The sequence below is a fragment of the Gymnoscopelus braueri genome (genome assembly GCF_963280865.1).
Source record: "Gymnoscopelus braueri genome assembly, chromosome: 10".
Taxonomy (NCBI): Eukaryota; Metazoa; Chordata; class Actinopteri; order Myctophiformes; family Myctophidae; genus Gymnoscopelus; species Gymnoscopelus braueri.
The window spans coordinates 24,532,834-24,554,652 of NC_137611.1; the positions used below are offsets into that span (position 1 = coordinate 24,532,834).

Consider the following 21,819-nt stretch of genomic DNA (forward strand, 5'->3'; position numbering starts at 1 on the left):
CTATTTTTGAAAAATCGTGAAAATGTGTGCAAATCTTTGAATATATATATTTTTAAAGCCTTTTTTTTTTTACTCAAATCTTTGCTTCTGGGGGGGTCCCTGGAACAATATATTTTGATGGGGGTCCGCAGCCAAATACATATCATTTTGGGGGTCTTTGACATGAAAAAAGATTGAGTACCACTGATATAGAAACATACGTTTTTCAGAAAACTTTTGAGATTTAGGAGACATGTAGAATCGGCTTCAGGTCTCAATGCTGCAGAGCGGTACAAATGGAAACAAAATCAAGTTAGCATACGGTACCTGATTGTCGGATGCGCTGTGCGGTCTGGTTCACCAGCACATGGGAGGGCGGCACCAAAACGAGGAAGTCCACCTTGCAGAAGCGTCCCAGGTCCAGACTGTGGCTGCCTGAGTCGGCTATGGAGCAGACCTGCGACAGGAGGCTCCGCGCCACGTTCAGCTGGGGAGGATAGATCTGGAACGCGTCACTCAACAACTCTGTGGAGGGGTAGGGCGGGCGGGGTGGAGAGACACGGAGTGCCGATGCGGCGGTCAATACAACGGACGATATTGAACACCAGTCTGTTTGTGGGTTATCAATGCACATTTGAACCCCCTGTGGTTGGTTTTCAGGGTGTGTTTTCACAGCGAGCATTGGAATTTATGATGCAAGCCATGAAAAGAAAATGCTTGAGGACATTCTAGAGAGAATGATATTAAGTCACTGAAGACTTGCAGTTAAAATGCCCCTTTGTTCAGGCATTTATAATGTCTGTGGATTTACATTTACTCTCAGACACACATTTCTGTAGTCCAGATAGAGCACTGTATTCACACTGATAGGCCATTACTCTTAAAACTACAGTAGTTCTGTAACAATAGACAGAGCTAAATGATTGATAGTTAGGAACCAAAATGGACTCTTAGAGGTCTGTACCTCTGAAAATTAACACTGAGGAATTTTGAGTGTACTATAGATCGGGGTCCGTGGCCAAACACAACCAGGGGTCCTTAAATTAAAAATGTTGAGGATCACTGGTCTAACCTGACTCCGAGGGCGGCAGCATGCTGGCGGCCTCTTGGGAGTGGATATGATCGGCCACATCACCCTGGAAGGGCTGGATGACCTGTCCCTTGCGTCGGCGTTGATATCTGACCAATTGCTTGTCCAAGTTGTCTCCTGGGAATAGCAGATCACCACGGTCAACAAACCCAATGCACATGAATTCCTTATAACACACTTGGATTATGATTGATAAAGTAACCATTAACCAGCCAGAGACCAATAAATACTGAGGTGTGGTATAACGTTGCATAAAACGTGTCATCAAAGTAGCATATCACAGCTTATTCACGTCATACCATAGGTTTTAATTGGTTGGTGCAAGCGATTTGTTTTTGTTGTCGTTTTTTAAGTTAAAGCTCTATATTCCAATAGTATTCATTACTTGTTCAGTGACACAGGGGTCTACCCTTCTCTCCAGCTATTTTGTAAACAGAAAATACATTTTCTGGTTAGGATACCAATTTTATCCAATCAGAAGAGAGAACCCAACAAATATAATCTATTAGGTCCAATTGTCCAGTTCAAATTTTGTCCAAAAATCCAACAATTGGTAATTGAATTTTGCTGTTCATGTTGTGGGTTCAACACTCACCCAGTGAGGTGGTTCTGAAGTGAGACGCCAGGATACTGACTTTCCCTGTGATGAGCTCATAGCTGATCTCCTTCAGAAACTCATTGGTTGTGAGCATGCCTTCTGCTAAGGCCCGTGCTTGGTACTTCCCTGCATCCAAAGACAAACATGATGTTACAGTATTTCATTACAACAATTTCAACAATCAAATAATGTATATTATAGTTTTTATCCTTTTGATCGTTATGTTCAAATACATGTTTTTGTCAATAGAAATGTCAATCAATCAATCAATCAATCAATCAATCAATCATTATCACAGGTTTATTGATGCCAACCAGTGGGATGAAGATGCCTGACTACAGTCAGTACTCACCTAAAACAAGTACGCAGAATTCATTTCCGCTCATTTTGGACGCACAGATGATGACCACGTAGGTGGGCCGGCACTGCTGGTGCTGGGGTCCTTCGCTGATTGACCGCAGGGACTCCGAGATGCCTTCGCCCAGAGAGTTATGGGTGACCAGGACTTGGACACTGCCTCCGGAGACGCTAGCCTCTAGCCGAGCCAACCACGGCAGCTGGGCCGGGGAGATGGCCGGACCCCCGGGGCAGCACAGCATGGCCTTGAGCGCTATCTGCTCAAACTCCTCTCTCAGTGGAATCTGCTCCGAGCCTGCAGGAGAGAGAGACCTAGAGATTAGCACATGAAACGACTTCGAACCTTGACTTGCCTTTGAATGTTTGACATTGTGTTGTTGGCTAAAGACATACAGCCACGTAGAATTTGCACAATAAAGACACTTGAATGTGCAACACTGAGTATGCATCAAGGCCAGCTATTTGCTTTCTACTATATACGTTTAGCTGGTGATGCACTAGTGTTTGTATATCACATAAAATAACAATTATTTGTATTCTATTTATAATTTCGGCATTTAGCAGATGCTCTTACCCAGTGCGATTTACAAGTGTGAGATTAGAGTAAGCAGAGTAAGCATGAACCCTAGTCAACGAACAACAGGGTAAATAGTAAAATAAGTAGAATGCAAAGAGAACAATGTAGTGCCTCAAAGAAACTTTACCAGGTAAACATCAAACCTAGCATCTGTCTAAACAATATGCTAAATACTCTTTACTGAGGAGTCTGTTTGATACTTAGAGCTCCTAATAAGCCACTGTTCAGTAAAAAGCATGTAGATGGGGTTTTCTATTAAACTGTATGCCCTACAGATAGACAAACAGGCGTATGTTTTGCCTATCAATCAACTAGTTACTGAAAATAATTAATGGCAACCTGTTCTGCGGGCTGAATACGTGTCTTACCTAGTCGTGCCAGGTACTGCAATGTGAGCAAAATTGTGGTCTCTACGCTAAGTATCTGGTTGCTGCTGAGGCCAAGATTCTCCAAGGTTTTCTCTGTCAGCAGGCTGCTCTTATAGCAGCTGACCAGCAGGGGGCTCACCACAATGTCCCCTACATTCCCATAAAAATATGGTAAAGTGCCATGCCCTGCAAAGAAAAGGTATAAAAAGACAATTATTACAAATAATATTATTGCACATATAATATGTTGACTGAATTGAATAAACATTGAATGTTTATATAGTATTCTAGAATGAAATTGCAATGCACTGCATTTGAGGTCAGTACGTACTAGAAGCCAGCTATGGCACCCATGGGATTAACCACTTGAACCCCAGCATCTCTATTCTGGGAGCGAACGTTCAGCGAAAACAGCAGATCTACAAGCTCACAAAGTTTCATGTTGCGACATGTTATGAGCTTGTCGATCTGCTGTTTTCGGTGAAGATATTTGGTGTAGAGGGGGAAAAAGAAGGGAGCCTAGTATAGAACCCAGTGGTCAATGAAGTGTATATAGGATTTAAGAAAGTGTTTTTTAACTCTCTGTCACAGATTCACATTGGTGTTGAGAAGACATGTAGGATGTTATTGAATCTACACAGTGTTCAGCGGTTATTAGAAACAAGGACACTGAGACACAGAGAGAAGCTGTTTTTCTTTTTTTATACCAATGAGAATGACAGGGCGAACTCCTGAAGTGTTGAGCAGGTTGTCAGGGACAATGACAGTCTCCCCGGCAGTGACAGGATGGGGCTGTACAACCCCTGCAACAGGCGGCTGTGGAGCGGGCATGGCTAGCACAGATCCTGCTGGGAAATCAACAGACCCTGCTGTTAATTACTGGTGTCTCATCACGCTGTTATTTATTAAGTACATTTACAACGACCAAGGTCAACCAACGAAAGTGCTGTACACGGTCAAATTCAAATCAAACAAACAGGAACATGAGAAAATATTAAAACAAGAGGATTTGTTTTTAAAGCAACCAAATTAAAACATTACACAACTGAGTATAAAGTGGGCTATAAAAGTGGGCTAAAAATGTTCAGTAAAAGGCCAGGGTTTACACAGTCAAGGCCACCAAGAAGAAATGTCTTTAGTAGAGATTAAAAAACCTCTAATGACTGAGCAGAACAAATTGCTAGGAGACTGAAAGGCCAGAATACAAGTGATTATGCCTTCTTTTTTTAGGTGGATGGATGGCTGTAATTGTTTCTGTTCCCACCGTGCTCAAGTAGTTTGAAAAGATGGGAAAAGAAGAGTATATAACTGTAATAGCCGTCTGACATAAATCAATCTGCAGCAACCTCTACATGGAGATACTTGGGTGATTCACGGCTGATAACATGCGATGAATAAACCAAATGCCAAATCACTTAAAAGTGTAAATTGGCCTTATTCACACAGTGGCAATTACGCTATCACGTCAGACTACTATGAGTAGAATACTTATGAGTATGGTCAATTACAGCTCAGATGGAAATGGAACGCATAAGAGGGCTAGAGGATCAGCCTGGGTTGAGTGGACTGACCTGGAGAGCAGACTATTGGCCGAATGGCTGGCACGGGCACGGCAGTTGGTGGAACGGGCACCAGGGTGTTGGGATGCCAACTCCGGTGGCGCTTTTTTGGAGGACCAGAGTTCATGGTAGAAGAGTTCATGGTAGAACAGGCTGAACACGTAAAAAAAAAAGACAATAAACAAAAGCTCAAAATACAAGAAAATATATAATTTCCTAACCCTGTAGGGTAAACTTTTTAAACAGGTCTGATAACTACTTTGAAAATAGCCGATCTACAAGCTCACAACGCATCGCAACATGACGTGTTGTGAGCTTCTCATCTTTTCAGCGAAGATATTTAGTGTAGAGCGGAAACAGGTGGGGGCCTAATATAGAACCCTGGGGGACTGCATTTGTGAGAGTGGGGCTCACCAGCACTGTCTCCTAAGTCTGCGCTGCGATACCCCTGGCCTTGGATCCCGGCAGAGACCTGGGAGGGACTCAGTAAGGGAGGACGTGGGTCAATACCCAGGCCGTTAGCTGGTCCATTCACCCTCAGAGCTGTGGGAACTGCACACGTTCAAACATAAACACACACAGTCGATATGGATTACAACATTTAGACATTTTAAATTTAAATAGTTTTAAATGGCTATACAAATGCTTTATGTATGAATGTGTATTAAAACGGATACTGTGCACTAAGCCTAAGCAATAAAGATTTAGAAAGGGTTAAAATATATATTTTTTAAAATGGCTCTACATACAGTACATGAACATGCATTTAACCCTTTAAGACCTGAGGCGATTCTTTAAAATGTTTTCAAAATCCTAACAGATTTTTGAAAAAAATATTTAAAAAAAATCTTACGATTTTTCAAAAATAGCAGATCTACAAGCTCATAGCGCGGCACTCGGTGCCGCGCTATGAGCTTGTATATCTGCTATTTTTGAATAGCCAAAGAAACCTAAAGTGACACAGATGCGTTCCAGGTCTCAATGGGTTAAAACGGTTACTGTCTACTAAGCCTAAGCAATAAATAAAGATGAGTCAGGCCTAACACTAAGATATTGATTTCCTATAGATGAGTGGCTATTGCCAATGACCTGATGGGGCGTTTTTTCCAATCTCATATTCACTGTGTATGCATTACGCTAAAACATTGATTGGTGTGTGTAGCCTTTGCTTGTCAATATCACAACCTTGTAAAGTGGCTAATGGATAGCAAGGCCTTAAAAAGTCATTACGGCATTCCCGCGCGTGCATAGAGGCGATTTGTTTGCATTCATATCTGTGCATTCACATTTGGCCATCCATCTCTTAGGGTAAGGTACCAAGTGTCTAAAATCCCTTCACATTAACCCATTAAGACCTGAGGCGATTCTTTAAAAAAAATCGAGATCCTAACAGTTTTTTGAAAAAAATATAAAATATATTTTTTCACGATTTTTCAAAAATAGCAGATCTACAAGCTCGTAGCGCGGCACTCGGTGCCGCGCTATGAGCTTGTATATCTGTTATTTTTGAATAGCCAAAGACATCTAAAGTGACACAGATGCGTTTCAGGTATCAATGGGTTAACGAGAGCCTAGATACAAATGGGAAGGTGTGAAAGTGTTTTAACTATGCGTTCACAATATCGATTTTTCCAAATTCTACGTAGAGATTGGACTTAAGTGGAAAATGCTAAAACAAAATTCAATACGCAATAGGAGAGAGAGGCTGGCTGACTGAACACTGCAGAAATATTGGTTGTATTGAAAAAGAGATTCACCTATTGGTAGAGTCTTGGTCCCTGGCGTGGAAGCGGCCAGTGGCTTGAGAAAGCTGCAGTCCCTGCTCACGTCCTGCCCTCCGAAGAACATCGACGAGGCCTGTGTGCTTCTCATTGGTGGAGACTCTAGAAAAACATCAGCAATGCCGTCAGTAGATGTGACAGTTAGTGGACCTACTGCAATGGTACGTTTTTTTATTTCAAGGACCCCCAGTTTGTCATGCATTAGGCCATGATCCCCCCCCATTTCATTCTTATCCCTGCAACCCCAATCTACACTGTAAAATCCTCAGTGGTAATTTAACTCTAAAGAGGGTACAAATGGAACCAAATGGACCCATTTGTACGGGTCCATCTGGTTTCACTTATTCACTCTCAAGGTCCTTACACACAATAATACGTTTTTTAAAAAAAACGTCTTTTAATTATTCGGAACGAGTCCGAATTTTGCGTATATTCGCATATTCGCCGGTGTGTAACCGCCTTTAGAGTTACAGACCTGTTCCTAACTAACCGTCATTTAGCAGGGGACCCCCTGGAACCCCCTCTAGGACCCCTGGGGTCATTAGACCCCACATTGATCACCAGTAACCTAAAGTACTATTATGTGAAGTCCATCAATTGAGTCACCTCTGTAAAGCTGTACGATTGGCTTTGGCGCAAAATCCAAATAACAGCCGTACCAGCAACCTTTAGAGTAAACAACATTGTGAACACCAAGCTCAGTGGCCTTGTGGTTAGAGTGTCCGTCCTGAGATTGGGAGGTCGGGTTCAATTTCCTGGCCAGGTCATACAAAAGACCCAATAAAATGGGACCCAATGCTTCCCTGTGCTTGGCACTCAACATCAAGGTTTGGATTGGGGTCATTGTGACCTATACTAGCATTAATTCAAGGGGATATACTTGTACATCACGGCTGGGGATGTACTTGTAGCCAGTTCCCAAGGCTACTCTGATCGCTCATTTGGTCAATTGGTGTTGTTCATGGTGCAATCAAACCTTTTGCTACGACTAAAAGCATTACAGAGCAATACATGCGGTCATTACGCAACACCCAAAAGCCAATCACGGATCGTTTTTCAGCAAACAGTGTTGGATAAACACAGGTTCCATAACCAGCAGCCGGTTTTGGCTTGGGGTGGGGGTTGTGGATAGCATGGGGCGGCCAATCCCTCCGCCTACCGAGTGAGCATGACCGACCTCTTTGGGAGCAGGATGCGCCTCAAGGTCGCAGTCAGGAGATAGCAGGCACGAGTTATGCTAACAATGAGAGCCTTGCAACACAGCTGCTCAGCACATTAATGTGTGGGATCGCTGCTGACAAGCTCTGAAAGCCTCCAGGTTCAGGATAAATCAATACTGTAAGCCCCAAAGATTTTTTTACCAATCAGCCTGCCTTCTTGGTGTGCTTTTGCAAGGAAGGCGAGAGACAAAGTCTCTCTGAGACTCATTCTACACTCGGGAGAGTGTAAATGTTCACTGTGTAGGAGCTCAACCCAAAGTACTGTTTAAAATCTACTATACCGATCACACAAAAAGCCTGTTGTGAAACGCTGCTAGCTTCAAAATACGGCCATCTGTTGTGGTTTACAAGTGCAGAATTGTGCTGTAGAATGGTTGGTGGTCATCGTCTCACCTGACAGAGGGAAGGGGGAGGAACGGTGTCCGTTGGTGCCTCCATTCTCCTTGCTGCCGAGGGAGGAGCAGGAGGAGGAGCTGGGTTTGGAGGTGGAGGCGCTGTTGGAGAACTGACGGGTTTTACAGTCTGAGAAGCAACAAGGATGGAGTCATTAGAGAACAGACATTTGACACGTGCCATGTACACGAAATGGGACATACATTTACATGGCTAAACGTATGCGATGGCACAAGCTCATCACAATAAACAACATGTAATTCTAGTTTAAAAAAATACAAAAATAACTTATTTACTAATTCTATTAATTCTTGGAGTACTACTTATTAGTACTCCAACAGATGATGGGGGAAATGGGGAGGATTTCTGACCTTTCCAGCAGATGATGCGTCCTTTGCACAGAGCACCCTGAGGGTTCTTCAACAGGTAGTATTTTAAGTGCTTCTGCTTCTTGGGCTGAGTGGATAGCTTCAGGTTGATGTGGTTCGAAAACTCCGTGAAGTAGCGGAAGCCTTTCTCACCACAGCCCACACAGTTTCCTGAAAACCCTACAAATTGTGGAAACATACATACATACATAAATACATCAGATGTAATGTGTGTGTGCGTGAGTGTGTGTGGAAAAAAACAAATGGAGCTTCAGGTCACATCTTTTGTAATTTAGTGTTTTTTCTTCAAATGTTAAGAATGTTATTTAGATACTGTACTGTTTAGACAGATGCTAGGTTTATTGTTTAACTGAAATCTTAGTTCCTTTGAGGCACTAAATTGTTTTCTTTGAACTCTACTTATGTGACTATTTACCTTGTTGTTTCTTGACTAGGGTTCGTGTTTACTATGATCTCGCACTTGTAAGTCGCTCTGGATAAGAGTGTCTGCTAAATGCCTAAATTGTAAATTGTTGGAATTGTAAATTGTCACACGACCATAAAAGTATGTGCAGTGAAAAGTATCATTTCCCTATAATAACTATGTATCTTTGAGCTCTGCTTCATGGGGGTTTTGTGAGCTCAGAGTCAAGTCTGTGTCATGCTTGCGCAGATTTGTTCTCGAGCATCACATGAGCAGGCCACACCACCGAATACCATGTAATATCATTGCAATAAATGGTTTTCATCTGGACCAGAGTGTCCTGCCTGAAATAACACTACGTTTCCTACTGAGTCACCCTGATGAGTTTCGTCTGCCGTGTGGCTAGAGAACGTCGATAAGTGATGATCCGGTCTACAGTATCTCATTCTTTCAATGTTTTCGTTTGAGATTCGAGTGCATTGGACTAACCTAAAAGTGCATTTTTTCCATTCTCGTCAGGCAAAAAGCGCCGGTCCACAGCGCACACTAAAATGTGCTCTGGAGCACTGGGGGACTTGGCACCGACCAGCTCGAAGCCAGCTGGGGCTTCGATGGTCTCTGTTGCCATGGAGACAAGCCGCAGGTCTTTGCCGGCCTGACAGAACCCTGAGGAATGAGAGGTTTATTCAGAGGAGGGCACACATACAATATATTACAACTAATCTACTTGTGCAGGATAAAGTCTCATCGACAATATACCACGCTTGGTCATATCAAGATGCATGGCAATAACTTCCATACAATATGGTTAGTATACACAAACAACCCTAACCCATGTATCCCTAAAAGCTACCGTAAACCTCAAGTTAAAGCAAGTGTTGTGTCTATGCTGTTGGATCAAATGACACGTGACATTAACATTTTGAAGTCAACTTTCAATTTCGGGGTAAAAATAAGTGATGCAAGGTAGTGGGGATTTTTGTTTTGTTTGAAATTTGGCACAGATTTAAATTTGTGTCTTTAATTGTATGTCTTCATGTTTTGGGGTGATAATTCAATGTGTTTATTGAGCTTTTATATTTTATTGGTTGCTTTAAAAAGCTTTTCTGTACATTATTATATGTCTTTATTAATCTAACGTCAATATGTACTCAGTAGTACTGACGTTTAAGTACCCTTAAAGGTACAGAGTATGGTACCCAATCATAGAGGTGCGTGATGTGATGTGATCAATATCATGATTATTTCAAAATTGTGCCTAGTTTAATAAACAATTATTCAAAAAATAGACGATCTACAAACTTGTACATCTGCTATTTCTGCACACCACCATTGTACATCTAAGTGTAATACAGTAAGTAGTTAATTAGACTAATCAATTTAGCCAATTATAAATAATCTATTAGAACTTTGTTAACATTTTTATATAGGTAGGTATAGGACATTTTAAAACATATATACCGGCTTCTAGATTCGATTAACCTACATGAGCAAGTCAGTTATTGGTTCTAAATGTGGATTGATATATATTTTCGGTTAATTGCCCAGCCCTAGTGTGGTGTGTGTGATGTTGAACCTACCATCCAGGGTACAGCTTCCATCTGGGACAGGGGTCTGTAGGTAGGGTAATGGAGGGCTGCTGCTGGTGTCTGAACCATCATCCTCCTCCTTAACATCGTTGGAGGAGTGACCGTTCAGCAGGTCCTGGCCTGGGGGCTCCCCGCCATGGAGAGACAGGTTACCCTTCGGCTTCATGTCTGAGGGAAACGTCACGTTGATTCACTTTGACTTTTCCGCATATAAACTAGGAACGCGCTTGTTCAATATAACAACCGTAAATCAATAACTGTCAGAAACATCCCCTGAAAATGTACAATGAAGAAATAATACTACTATATTCAATCATTTCTTACTCATTTACTGACATAAATGCATTGCTGCATTATTTAATACCAGTATGGTATTTTTTTTATTTTCTATGAGCCATTTAGAAATTCATGAGCACAGGTCAACCAATGCCCCAGCCCATTACACAGCAATGTCTGCCTGCCAATGGCCTGACATGACATTTCACTGGCATACCTAAGGTGAAGTGGCATTGAAAATAATTAACCATGAGATGTGTGTGAATGAGAAATGCATTCTGAAGCACTTGTGCAGTTTGTTATTCCTATTGCATTTTGTTATTCCTATTGCATTGACAACACTGTTTCCTCTTTTCCTTGGTAATTAGTAGTATCAAGTGTCTGAAGAAGACTGTTTTAGTCTGAACAAAAATAAAGCTTTGACCGGGAGCCCTTTATGCCACGCACTGTGTGGACTTTATTTTTGATTTAGCCGTATCAAATGTACCTTCCATGTTGCCAGGGTACTGCTCTGGCTCCAGATAGAGCTGTGTGAAGATGGGCTGTGGGTCTCCGCTGGTAGAGCGCAGCGACGCCTCTATAGAGTTATGGAGGGCCTCTTCGAATCGAGCAGACTTCAGCTGCCCGGCGTATGAATTCCCCATTATCTGCAGAGAGAAAAACAAGGAGAGTGGATGAATGAAGAATGAAATACTGCTCAGCTCATCACATCGTTTAGCAGTAGACGCAAAAAACAGGAAGCGCTGCACGGCGACAACACACTTTATGAAAAGAGTAAATATATAAATAGGTGCTGGATGTCTTGCACAGTGGACACACACACTCACACACACACACACACACACACACACACACACACGACTTTCCAGCAGCATACAGTATCTATTAGTTACTCAGTTGCTGTATGTGTTCTTCAAGGTACTTGTGTTGCTCATTGTTGCTCTGTGTGCACTTATCACTTGAGCTATTTGAGTGATAAAGGTTCTTCCCAGAATGGGCTCAATATACTACACATACACACATACGTCGTACACACCAAAAATACATCTATTTCTCAATTCCAAGCACAGCCAAAGCATAAAGTGTTTGCCTTTTTCATTTCAAATCTTCTGTCCTTTTCTGTCACTCTGCCTGCCCTGCCCCCCTCTCCTTGTACCCCAATGTCCACTTGGGGACATCTGCCGGGGTCGGCCGTGTGGGCCTGAGGTTGAGTGGCTCTCTGGTGGCAGGTGGCAGCTGGACAGAAGGCCATACATGTGGCCTGGTGGCCAGAATGAGAGAGAGAGACAAGGGGGGAGGGGAAGGAGAAAGAGAGAAAAAAAAGAGAGAAAGAAAAAAAAAAAAAAGAGAGAGAGAGAGAGAGAGAGAGAGAGAGAGAGAGAGAGAGAGAGAGAGAGAGAGAGACGGAAAGGAAGGATAGAAATACAACGCAAGATAATTTTTAAAAGGCTCATAAAGCTATGCCATCCCATGATGTCCATTTATTAAGTGGCCGGTTCTTTATTTTGTTTCTCAATGCGTAGTGCTAGCATTTTCAGTATCCAGCCAGCAAGCAGGAATATTTCACTGTGTGGGATGGGAAGATGCAAAACAAAACAGCCCTTTTGGCCCGTTTCCTGACACACAGTCTTTGCCTAAAATGCCTCCCATTTTTGTCCTTGAGCCACATTTGACCTGCAGTGACTAGTGCTGTTTTCCATGGACGCCAACAGCAGCCAAGTGTAGACCCAGGTTGAAGGCTTCAGCTGTCTGGAAACAGTTCAGTCACCTCACCATCACCCACCTCTGAAGAGTTTGTGCAGCTGTTGGCTCACTTACATGACCAGCTAATGATCTGATCTGTCCTGTGTTATGACTACGCTACGGTTATCAAGTGAGTGATCAAACACCTTTATTCATGAGCGAATTGACTTCAGACTGCCCATTCAATTGACACAAAAGCAGATCCGCCGCTACGGAAAAAAACTAAACAAACCTTTGATATGAAATAATCATATAACTTTTATTTTGTATTACACTTTATTGTGCAAGTGTAGACGGTGTGCAGGTTATTTTATCCGTCTGATCCCTGCCTACGCACCCATCCCTGAGCTGATCAGGTGTGCATAAGACCTTGCTTTTTCCTTTATTTTGTATTACAAAAAAATCCAAACCAATGAAAGAAAATCTACATCTAAAACCATGTACTTGGTATATATCATTGAGCAAAACAACATGTGTAGGACTTGCGTTGCAATGCCTTCAGTCTCTAGTCACTCAGAAACCCTGGTCCATTTTATTTTGTCAATACAGGACAGGGTGGGCGGGGATCAAGTTTGGAGCTGCCTTTCTCCTTCCAGGTGTCATTTTGCCCACGCCTGGACAGGTTTCGGGCTCAATGTTTACCTAAGGACCGTCCCGGAGGACTGAGGGGGAACAGGAGGAATCTGACTGACCCAGACAAAAGGACAAGATTAACAGTGCCTGATTGTGCTGTCACGGCGATAAGCAGCTTAAAAAAAAGACGCTGCAGAATTTTCTTACTTAACTGATGGAGGAAGGCTACAGGAGAGAGAGAGAGAGAGAGAGAGAGAGAGAGAGAGAGAGAGAGAGAGAGAGAGAGAGAGAGAGAGAGAGAGAGAGAGGTAAAAGAAAGCCTGTGCCCAAGGGTGTTTTAGGCAACGGTTGTCCGTTTGATTGTGTAGTCAAAACAGAGTCCTTTCTGGCTCGCTGACCCTCAGGCCTCAGTGGACAGATTTGCCATTAACCTCGCTTGAGCCAGAGGTGAACGTGGCAAATGACCTTTTATCACCTGCACCTCTCAAAACAAAGCATGTCCATGGCAGAGGTCACTTAACGGATGTTTCTTGGGTGTGACTCAGAGGAAGGCGTTTGCCGAGGTCAGGTTGCAAGGGGGCTATTTCAGGTGAACTGGTGGCTGGACTGCGTTTGATGGATGAACAAACAAACATTAACAAGTGGTCCACAACGCTCCGGGGAGAAACAATTAAGTGTTCAAAGCAACGTTGGCAAAATAAGAGGTCTTTATCTAAGTGAACGGGTGAACTCGGACGTTGCCTCTGAGTCAGTCAGTCAGTCAGTCAGTCAGTGGGTCAGTCAGTCAAGTCCATGCCACTGCTTCTGGGTGGTATTAACAGATTGCATGAATCTGACCCCAGGGCAAAGCAAGACGATCTGATATTCTGCCCAGCGTATTCTACCAGATAAAGGGGATGAAAAGGCAGAAACCCTAGCACCCTGTTGAGACGAGAGACGAGTATCTGCTGCACAGCACAAACCCCCATGCTAAAAGAACACGCTCTCTCCAACTTAAATTAGCACTGCGGATTTTACTGTGGTCATTAGTAGAGTCTCCACTATTCAGCTAAAACACAGATAATGAGATACATTAACAGCGAGGTGTCTTACTGTACCTTTTCTGATTGTTCCCAGGCGCGAAGGGACTTTGTTTTCCACTGCTACATGCTGGGTCACTATCACTCGGAAGAAGGTTTCAGCACTGGCATCTCTTTCTCAGCGGCAGCTCTTTAGACCTGATGAAGAAAAAATAAAGGTTTTTCATTGGAAAAGGGCACCACTGTCAATGATAAAAACGTTATCTTACTACAGACTTACAAACATATACACAAACAAGGCCCAAAATCCCATATAGGCTAAATTAGCCAATTTCGAACTCAATTTCTAATCTAAATAAATGAACAAATAAAGAATGCAATTGCTCTACTCTTCATTTGCTGGTAGCCTTAAAGGGCCACTAAGGACACATGAGCCTGAGTTTAAGAACCACTCACATATAAATCTGCATATAAACCTGATCTTGTGTGATGTAATTCTACCAGAACCAGCACATATGTAAAAAGCCCCAGAAACAATTGCTTTCACATGCGCATTCAGTGAATGGGTGCTCTAAGAACTATAAGGATGGCCAGTCAAACGTTAAGAGGGAATGCAACAGATTGCATCAAGCCCTGACATATGTAGCCAGTATCGAGGAGCTAGAGAGGGGTTATGTGATACCATGGCCCTGGGGGTATTTTCATAAAACACACTTGAGTGTTTGAGTTTGCGGGTGTTTGAGTTTTACCACACACACACACCAGTTATATTGAACCTTAGCATTGTTTAGCCACTGACATAACAGATGCAAAGTTCCTTTCAAAACATTGACTGACACAAATAAAATCGGCCGCGTCATCATTTCTGACTGAGTGGTGCTATTGTGGGCAATAGTGCTCAGTCTAGTAGGGAGGGCATGATTATGGATTTTGATGGTATAATTATAGTGAAATAATCAAGGTTTCACGATTATCATTGTTATCACGGCTCTTCAACTAAATATTTTTTTCAGTTTTATTTTTTTTGGGGACAGAGTATAGATTTTATTTTATTTTCACGATTATACTGAGCCTATATGGTTAATTCATTGTGACATTTTAAAATCACACAGTTCAAATTCTTCAAAATGCTAATTTACACACATGCTGGTTGGCATTTTCAGGCCATACTAAAGCTCCTGTGAATGATTAGCCACCATGACAGAGCTAATCAAACTCAACATTTACACTGTCAACGGTAAAGACAGGAGACGAAATAGAAAATCCATACGATCTTACTTAATGAACAACTAACTAGGCCGTTCTTATCCAACTTCTGTACATACACACACATGCAAAGAATTTGAACCCCAACCAAAGTCATTAGGTCCAAGTGCCTGACAAGAAGACAGCAGAGTCTTGACATATTTGGATCCTATCTAGCAGTGAAGGGCGGATGACACAGACACAGATGGCCACAGAGATGAGACCGACGGAGCCGTAAATCTAGACACCAATGCAGGCACAGCCCAAGGTGCTCAATAAGGTCCTGTTCTTCTGGTAATGACATTTGAGGCACCGTTTGGGCTGGACTTGCTGCCAGAGGACTTCACCTCGGGCCAGAAGGGGGATTTAAGGCGGCGGCTGAGAACATACCTCTCCCATACACACACAAACAGCCTCACGCGAAACTTGGTTACAAGTGCAAGTGCATGTTCATGCATTTGCCAACATGCAGATGCATGCATAATAGTGAACACACACACACACACACACACACACACACACACACACACACACACACACACACACACACACACACACACACACACACACACACACACACACACACACACACACACACACACACACACACACACACACACACACACACACACACACACACACACACACACACACACACACACACACACACAGCACTTCAACTGAGATAGCATACAATACATGAGTATTCTTTTAAGATGAGAAATATCTCTCCTGTGCTTAAGTCAATTAAGTTGAGAAAATAGACAGATTTTGTCAGAGAAAAATATGGTTTAGTGATTTATAAAAAATAAAAAATTAAGAAATCTAAGACAAAACGTAATCTAAAAGTACTTACTGCTGACTGCACACATAATTTATATGACCATGGTCAAGAAGCAATTTAGCCTTAGTGTGTGTTATAAACAAAATGACACAACACACTCAAGTTAAATTGTATTCAGCTTCCATCCATAAAAAAAACACCTCCATCTTTCATAATCGAAATGCTTCACTAACAAGCAACTAATGATGACTGACGGTTTTGGCAAAACGATGAAAACCCATAGCTTAACAACTGAGCTTCAAATCTAAAGGGCATTGAAGGAGTCTATCCTAAAAATGTTAGATATTATTCAACTCCATCACAGGGAGCTGACCCTTGCCCTAACCCCTTCCTTCTCTCCCTCTTCTCCTTTTGTTTACTCCTTCATCTACATAATTACATTACAGTGCTGATAACAGAAGGACAGGGGCAAGATTAATTTAAACTTACTTTACTTGAGTAAGGATTTTAGGCTCATTATGACTAGCATCGTACAACCATTATTATTATATATATTTTTTAAAACCACTTTCAACCTGATGTCCTTATAATGTCTAAAAGAAATTCATGCTACGCGTTGTGAGCTTTTAGGTCAGTTATTTTTGTGTGGTTAACAAACATGAGGAATCCTTCTTCCTATGTTGATAAAGATCTAGCTTGAGGAGATGTATGGTAGTAAAACTTGACACTAGGTCATTGCTTTGTCCAGTAAGTAATAATTTGGGTACCATGTAATTTAATAATGTTTATGTAAACAATATTATGTCTGAGAGAGCTTAACACTTCACAAAATGATACAGTATAGGTAAAATATAAACACAGGTAAATAATTGATAAAATAGGCCTACTTGTTTTTCTCCCATTCACGTCACTCTTAGGCTTTAAAACATGTAAGGTCCATAGTGATGAAAGAAATGCAGGAATGAGCAGAGCTTACTGTTAACATTAGAAAAGCTTTGTTGAAAGAGACATCACCCATCAAGAGAAGGGAGGGGGGGGGGTGTTGGGTGGTGAAATGGAGGGGGGGAGAGAGAGAGAGAGAGAGAGAGAGAGAGAGAGAGAGAAAATGACTAACAATTATCAGTGTCGTCTGAAATAGGTGCTAAAAGCCCATCTCATGAATGCCATGTTAGGCCAAATGCTGCATGTGACAGTGCCAACACTTCCAAAATGCGTCTGTCTGTACCTTCCATTAGTCCTCGGCAAGCAGACCCAAAGCTTCCAAAATAAATCCTACTCCAAACAGATAAAATCCCACAGCGTGAAGGAAAACCTTATGTCAAAAAATAGTCCATAGTAGGTGTTAGGTCCATTGGAAAGGGGACCAGAGAGGACAGTATCCAGTCAGAAAAGGCAGTATGATCCTTATCTGGCCTGCTTCAAGCCACCTTGGTCATGATACTCCACACAGCAAGGACTGAAAACCACTCTCTGTCCCTCACCACAACAGATCCCCCCTCTCTCTCTCTCTCTCTCTCGCTCACACATGCAAACAAACACACACACACAGAGCCCTCCCCCTCAGTCCCCTGTGCCCTCCCCTGTTCTGTGCCATTTGCCGAGGAGGGAGAGAGAATTCATCGGGGGCTCATTCATCTTGGCCCTACTGACCCCCCGTGGTGACAGATGCTCTTGGAGGGCCACAGAACCGTGGGGGGAAACAAAGAGGAGGCCAACATCTTCCCCGCTGGCACACCACCGCGGCGCCCTGCCACGCGTGACCCCCAGCACGCCAAGAGATCCACCACTGGCACTGAGTAATGCGGATGTAGAGGCGACACAGCTTTTTTTACACGCATGGAGGAATCATTAAAATCTGATCTTCTTCACTCTCTCCCGTCTCTCTCTATGCCACACCCCCCTTTTTTATGGGGGCCAATTTGGAGATAGGAGAACCAATCCCAGGCGAAATGGGGAGAAGAATGTCAGGTCAGCTTGAGCATTTTGTCTCTGTGGCCCAGCCTGAACAGCCTTTTCTGGGATTGACCCCTCACTGTGGCTTTTACTCCTGCTATAAATACCAGGGGCTCATCTGGTCAAAATAAATAAACGGAGATGCACCACAAATCAACAGGCACAGGCAGATGTTAGGGATTATGTGTCATTATAGCCCCAGTGGTTTGCATTATCATTACAGTGCTGTTTGGAGCAGCTTTCCATGTACACAGTAAAATCCTCAGAGTAAATTTAATTCTAAGAGTGTACACACAGATCAAATGACAGTCACTGAGGATTTTACTTTGTAATAATGGAGGGTCACTCTGCAGGACTGAAGACATAGGATGAATGTTCCCTTCACCAATTTAAGAATAGGCTAATTCTTGCATAAAATACAAGCGTGGAGTGAAAAATCATGACGTGAGACTGGCTGATGTACTCCCTTGGAGTGTATTTCCATCGACTACAACATTCTCATACTCCCTCTGAAAATCAGTGGGCGAATTATCACCCAAAACATTCCCCACCAGGCAGCGGCTGAAGCACTGTCAGTGTGTTATCTCATGACTTTGACTGGTAAATACAGCCAGCCAGCACACTGCCAAGTCAAACTTCATCCCTACACTGCCTGTATCTCGTTTTGGCTGCAAAACAACGTTTCCAAATGCTAGGCTAATAGCTCATGTTAATCATTTACTGCAGCCTTGGCTTGTGCGTGGAATGAAGAGGTTACTATGTACAAAATGTGACCATAGTGTGCTGCCCTTGAGGCTGCCATTTTTTTGTGTTCTTGTGAAGTAATTAATTTCATCCATTAAGTAAAGTCAGCAAGAATGTGTCAGGTAAATAGTATCTCCCAGTAAACACACAGCTGCTTGGCATCAGGGCAGATACTCTCAACACTCACCATGGCAATGAATTACTCTTTACCATTGACGTTTCAGCTCAGATCACAGATACGTACATTATGTGAGGTATTCAGTGAGACCTGGGTCAGACAAAAATGACAAATAACTGAAAAGTGGAAGTTTACAGTGATAAAATGTTAATTAAGCAATTAACAGCTTGAAAATTCATTGTTCATTTCACTTCAGTATCCAAGGGGTTTTGCTTCAGTGAGCCAAGATTAGACAAATGTTCCAGTTCATTACCACTGACACGGTCAAACCGTTGTTTTAATCAAGCTGTATACGGCTCTTCTCACCTCCTCTCCAATGGTTATAATAGGGCACAGGCGGTGTGAGGGACAGCTGTAAACCACCACTCTGGCCAATCAGGGTCTCCATTAGTACTTACGGGCCCATTCCTTTGCATCAACCACCTTTGTCTAAACATTGGGCTTGAGTTTGACTGTGAAATTTGTCCAGTGGCATTGCTTTTGGACCACACATGTTCACTGAGGCTCTAGCATGGATTATATTTGGTGAATGTCAATTACACTTGTGTGAGAATAATGATCTAAATATCATTCACTTGGGGAAAAAAAAGAAGAAGCTACTAATGGGATCATGTATAAAACTAGTGAAATCACAGCGTAGCGATCGATCTGTCCCTCACTGATTCCAATGAAGTCGCAAGTTCAACTGGGGGAAGAGAGCTGTCAGTGTGATTTATGTCACGAGTCCCTGACTTTGACGTAGCCAATTTTAAATAGCCCATTGGAAATGGAGATAATGAGTAAACCCGGCCTCAAAAGAGGCTGCGCTGAAAAACAAAGGAGCTTGGTCTGAATGGCGGCCCGCCCCTGATCCAATCCTTCATCGCTGCATTGAGCCCCTGCTAAAGGCCCTGACAAAGGGGAAGTATCCCTGCCAACGCCACCTGAGGAAAGACGAGTCACGTGACAGCCGACGGGGGTTGTGGGAGGTCTCAGAGGGAGGGGGGGGGGGGTCTGCCACATAATCTTAAGATTCCCAGAGGAATGCTTCTGCTTTGTCTTTAGCTGACTCAGCAGTGGACCCAACAACACATGCAGTGTGATGGTTGGAGTGAAGCAATTTGGACTCAGCAATAAGGCCAATGTTAGAGATGGTAAATAAAAGAGCATCCTAAAAACGGCACGGCATCTATTCGTATTTGCAAAAGAAAAACCTGATCTAACTTTCAGTAAATTCCCATATCAGGGTTTGGTAATAAAACATGTGGCAAAGATGCAGTTTTGAACATGCGTGTGAAATACACTTTTAAAGCGAGGATCTCGGTCACAATGAGCACATCGGACAGATGAGGGACAAGTATCAGGGGAGGAAGAGCAGCAACTACTACGGTGCTAAACCACACGTGTCTGGGGCTCGGGCCTCATAATAGGAAAACAAAAGCCGTCGCTAAACAGACAAGTGAAAAATAACAAAAACAAGCAAAACAAAACAACAGCCGGCACGTGAAAATTCCCACGACAAAGATTCCCCTGTTCCTTCTACTTCACGCTCGTCTACCTGAAACCTGAAGGTGTGAGGACTCGCACTGTCATTTACTGTCCGGGGTGGCAGTACCTCCGCTCTAATTTCCTTATAAAAGCCCCGAAACCCGCTCTCTCCACCCCAACCCCCCACCACCCCACCCCCGCCAGGACTACCTGCTGGGCCCTGAAGTGCAAATCGGCACTAGTGAGGATAGCAGATGAGCTAAGGTCATTCATGTCTTTCCAGTGGGCCACACAAACAAAAGGCAAACATTCCAGCTGAATGCCATTGCTGAAGTCGGCAGGAGCAGCAGTGAGAAGGAGAGAAGGACAGAGAGCTAGGCTCAATGTAGATAATAGCCTGAGGGTGTGTGTTTGTGTGTATGTGTGTGTGAGTGTGTGTGTGTATGTCGGGTTGGTGTGTGTGTGTGTGTGTGTGTGTGTTGTAAGGGATTATCTGTGGAACTATAAAGGGGGGTGAACCAGGGTTTAAGGCCTGGAGTGACCAGGGGGAACGGGGGCAGGGATGGCTGCGGGGCTGAGGTCTGGTGATCAGCGGACAAAAGGAGCATTTGGGCAGATGAAGAAGTCATCATCATTAAGTCACTGAAAGTTTACTGTCCAGTCATAAAACTCATTTCAAAATTAGGGGCGATGGGGGGGTGTGTGTGTGAAAGGGTAGCAGGCCTGGGAAGGACTGCGAGGGGTTTGGAGGGTGGATTGCTGAGGGACTGTGGAGCCAATTCATTAGGGGACAAGCAGCCATTGTGTTCACACCAGGTTGATTGGAGTGGTGACCTTGCAACACACTCTGGCACTGTGGATGAGTTTAAGGGCAAGGTATTTAACCTTAAACTAAATCCCTGAAACAAAGGGCCATCATCATTGGATAACAAAAAGAGCGATAATATTTGATGCCACTAGAAGATGATCATGACATATCTCTAGCCTCCAAATAAAATACTCTAGCCTATAATGAATACTTTAGAAATATGTTCAGCCACATTCTGGGATGAACTTATGCAGCACCTCATTACATTTGACATATTTTAAAGTTGTTGATATGGATACCCAAGAGTGGAAACCTTGCAACTTACTGTGAAAAAAATGCAACTTACTGTGAATGTTAATAATGTAATAATAATAATAATGTATCAAATGTACTCCTCAAATGAATCATGTAAAAAGCAAATGTCTTGCCATATATTAGAGGGTAAAAAGTTGCTTTGTTGGTATGTAGGGAGACTACTAGAAGGGACCCTACTTTTGAATTGCTATTGGCCACCTATTTTATCCCCAAAAGAGTCTGTTTTCCAAAAGGGACCAAAACAGATAAGATCTGATCTTTGGCTATTGGCCCTGATAGAACGAGTCAATGAAAGTGAAGGATGAGTGACAGTTTACAATGGCGTTCATGGCTGTGTAATAAAACGGAAGGCCTGTAAGTGAACCCAATCTGCATTTTACAACACTGTCGGGGTTGAACGCCAGTTCACCT

The 21,819-nt window shown here is 43.0% G+C and overlaps 1 protein-coding gene across 4 annotated transcripts in view; it reads right to left on the reverse strand.

The window, feature by feature from the left end:
* The window catches only part of greb1l (GREB1 like retinoic acid receptor coactivator), a 56,856-nt gene that overhangs the window by 19,076 nt on the left and 15,961 nt on the right, over window positions 1-21,819 (reverse strand). For 2 of the 4 annotated variants that reach the window (XM_080440734.1, XM_080440732.1), the window contains exons 2-16: window positions 13,993-14,112; window positions 11,067-11,226; window positions 10,295-10,471; window positions 9,204-9,380; window positions 8,294-8,470; window positions 7,923-8,051; window positions 6,286-6,411; window positions 4,943-5,080; window positions 4,541-4,681; window positions 3,677-3,814; window positions 2,970-3,155; window positions 2,020-2,319; window positions 1,665-1,793; window positions 1,052-1,186; window positions 307-504 (exon numbers count right to left, since the gene is read on the reverse strand). In XM_080440734.1, the coding sequence (XP_080296860.1) occupies window positions 307-504; window positions 1,052-1,186; window positions 1,665-1,793; window positions 2,020-2,319; window positions 2,970-3,155; window positions 3,677-3,814; window positions 4,541-4,681; window positions 4,943-5,080; window positions 6,286-6,411; window positions 7,923-8,051; window positions 8,294-8,470; window positions 9,204-9,380; window positions 10,295-10,471; window positions 11,067-11,223 (2,308 nt within the window). In that variant the 5' untranslated portion in view covers window positions 11,224-11,226; window positions 13,993-14,112. Of the gene's footprint in view, window positions 1-306; window positions 505-1,051; window positions 1,187-1,664; window positions 1,794-2,019; window positions 2,320-2,969; window positions 3,156-3,676; window positions 3,818-4,540; window positions 4,682-4,942; window positions 5,081-6,285; window positions 6,412-7,922; window positions 8,052-8,293; window positions 8,471-9,203; window positions 9,381-10,294; window positions 10,472-11,066; window positions 11,227-13,992; window positions 14,113-21,819 lie in introns of all 4 variants that reach the window. The other 2 variants (XM_080440733.1, XM_080440731.1) reach the window with 1 other exon arrangement.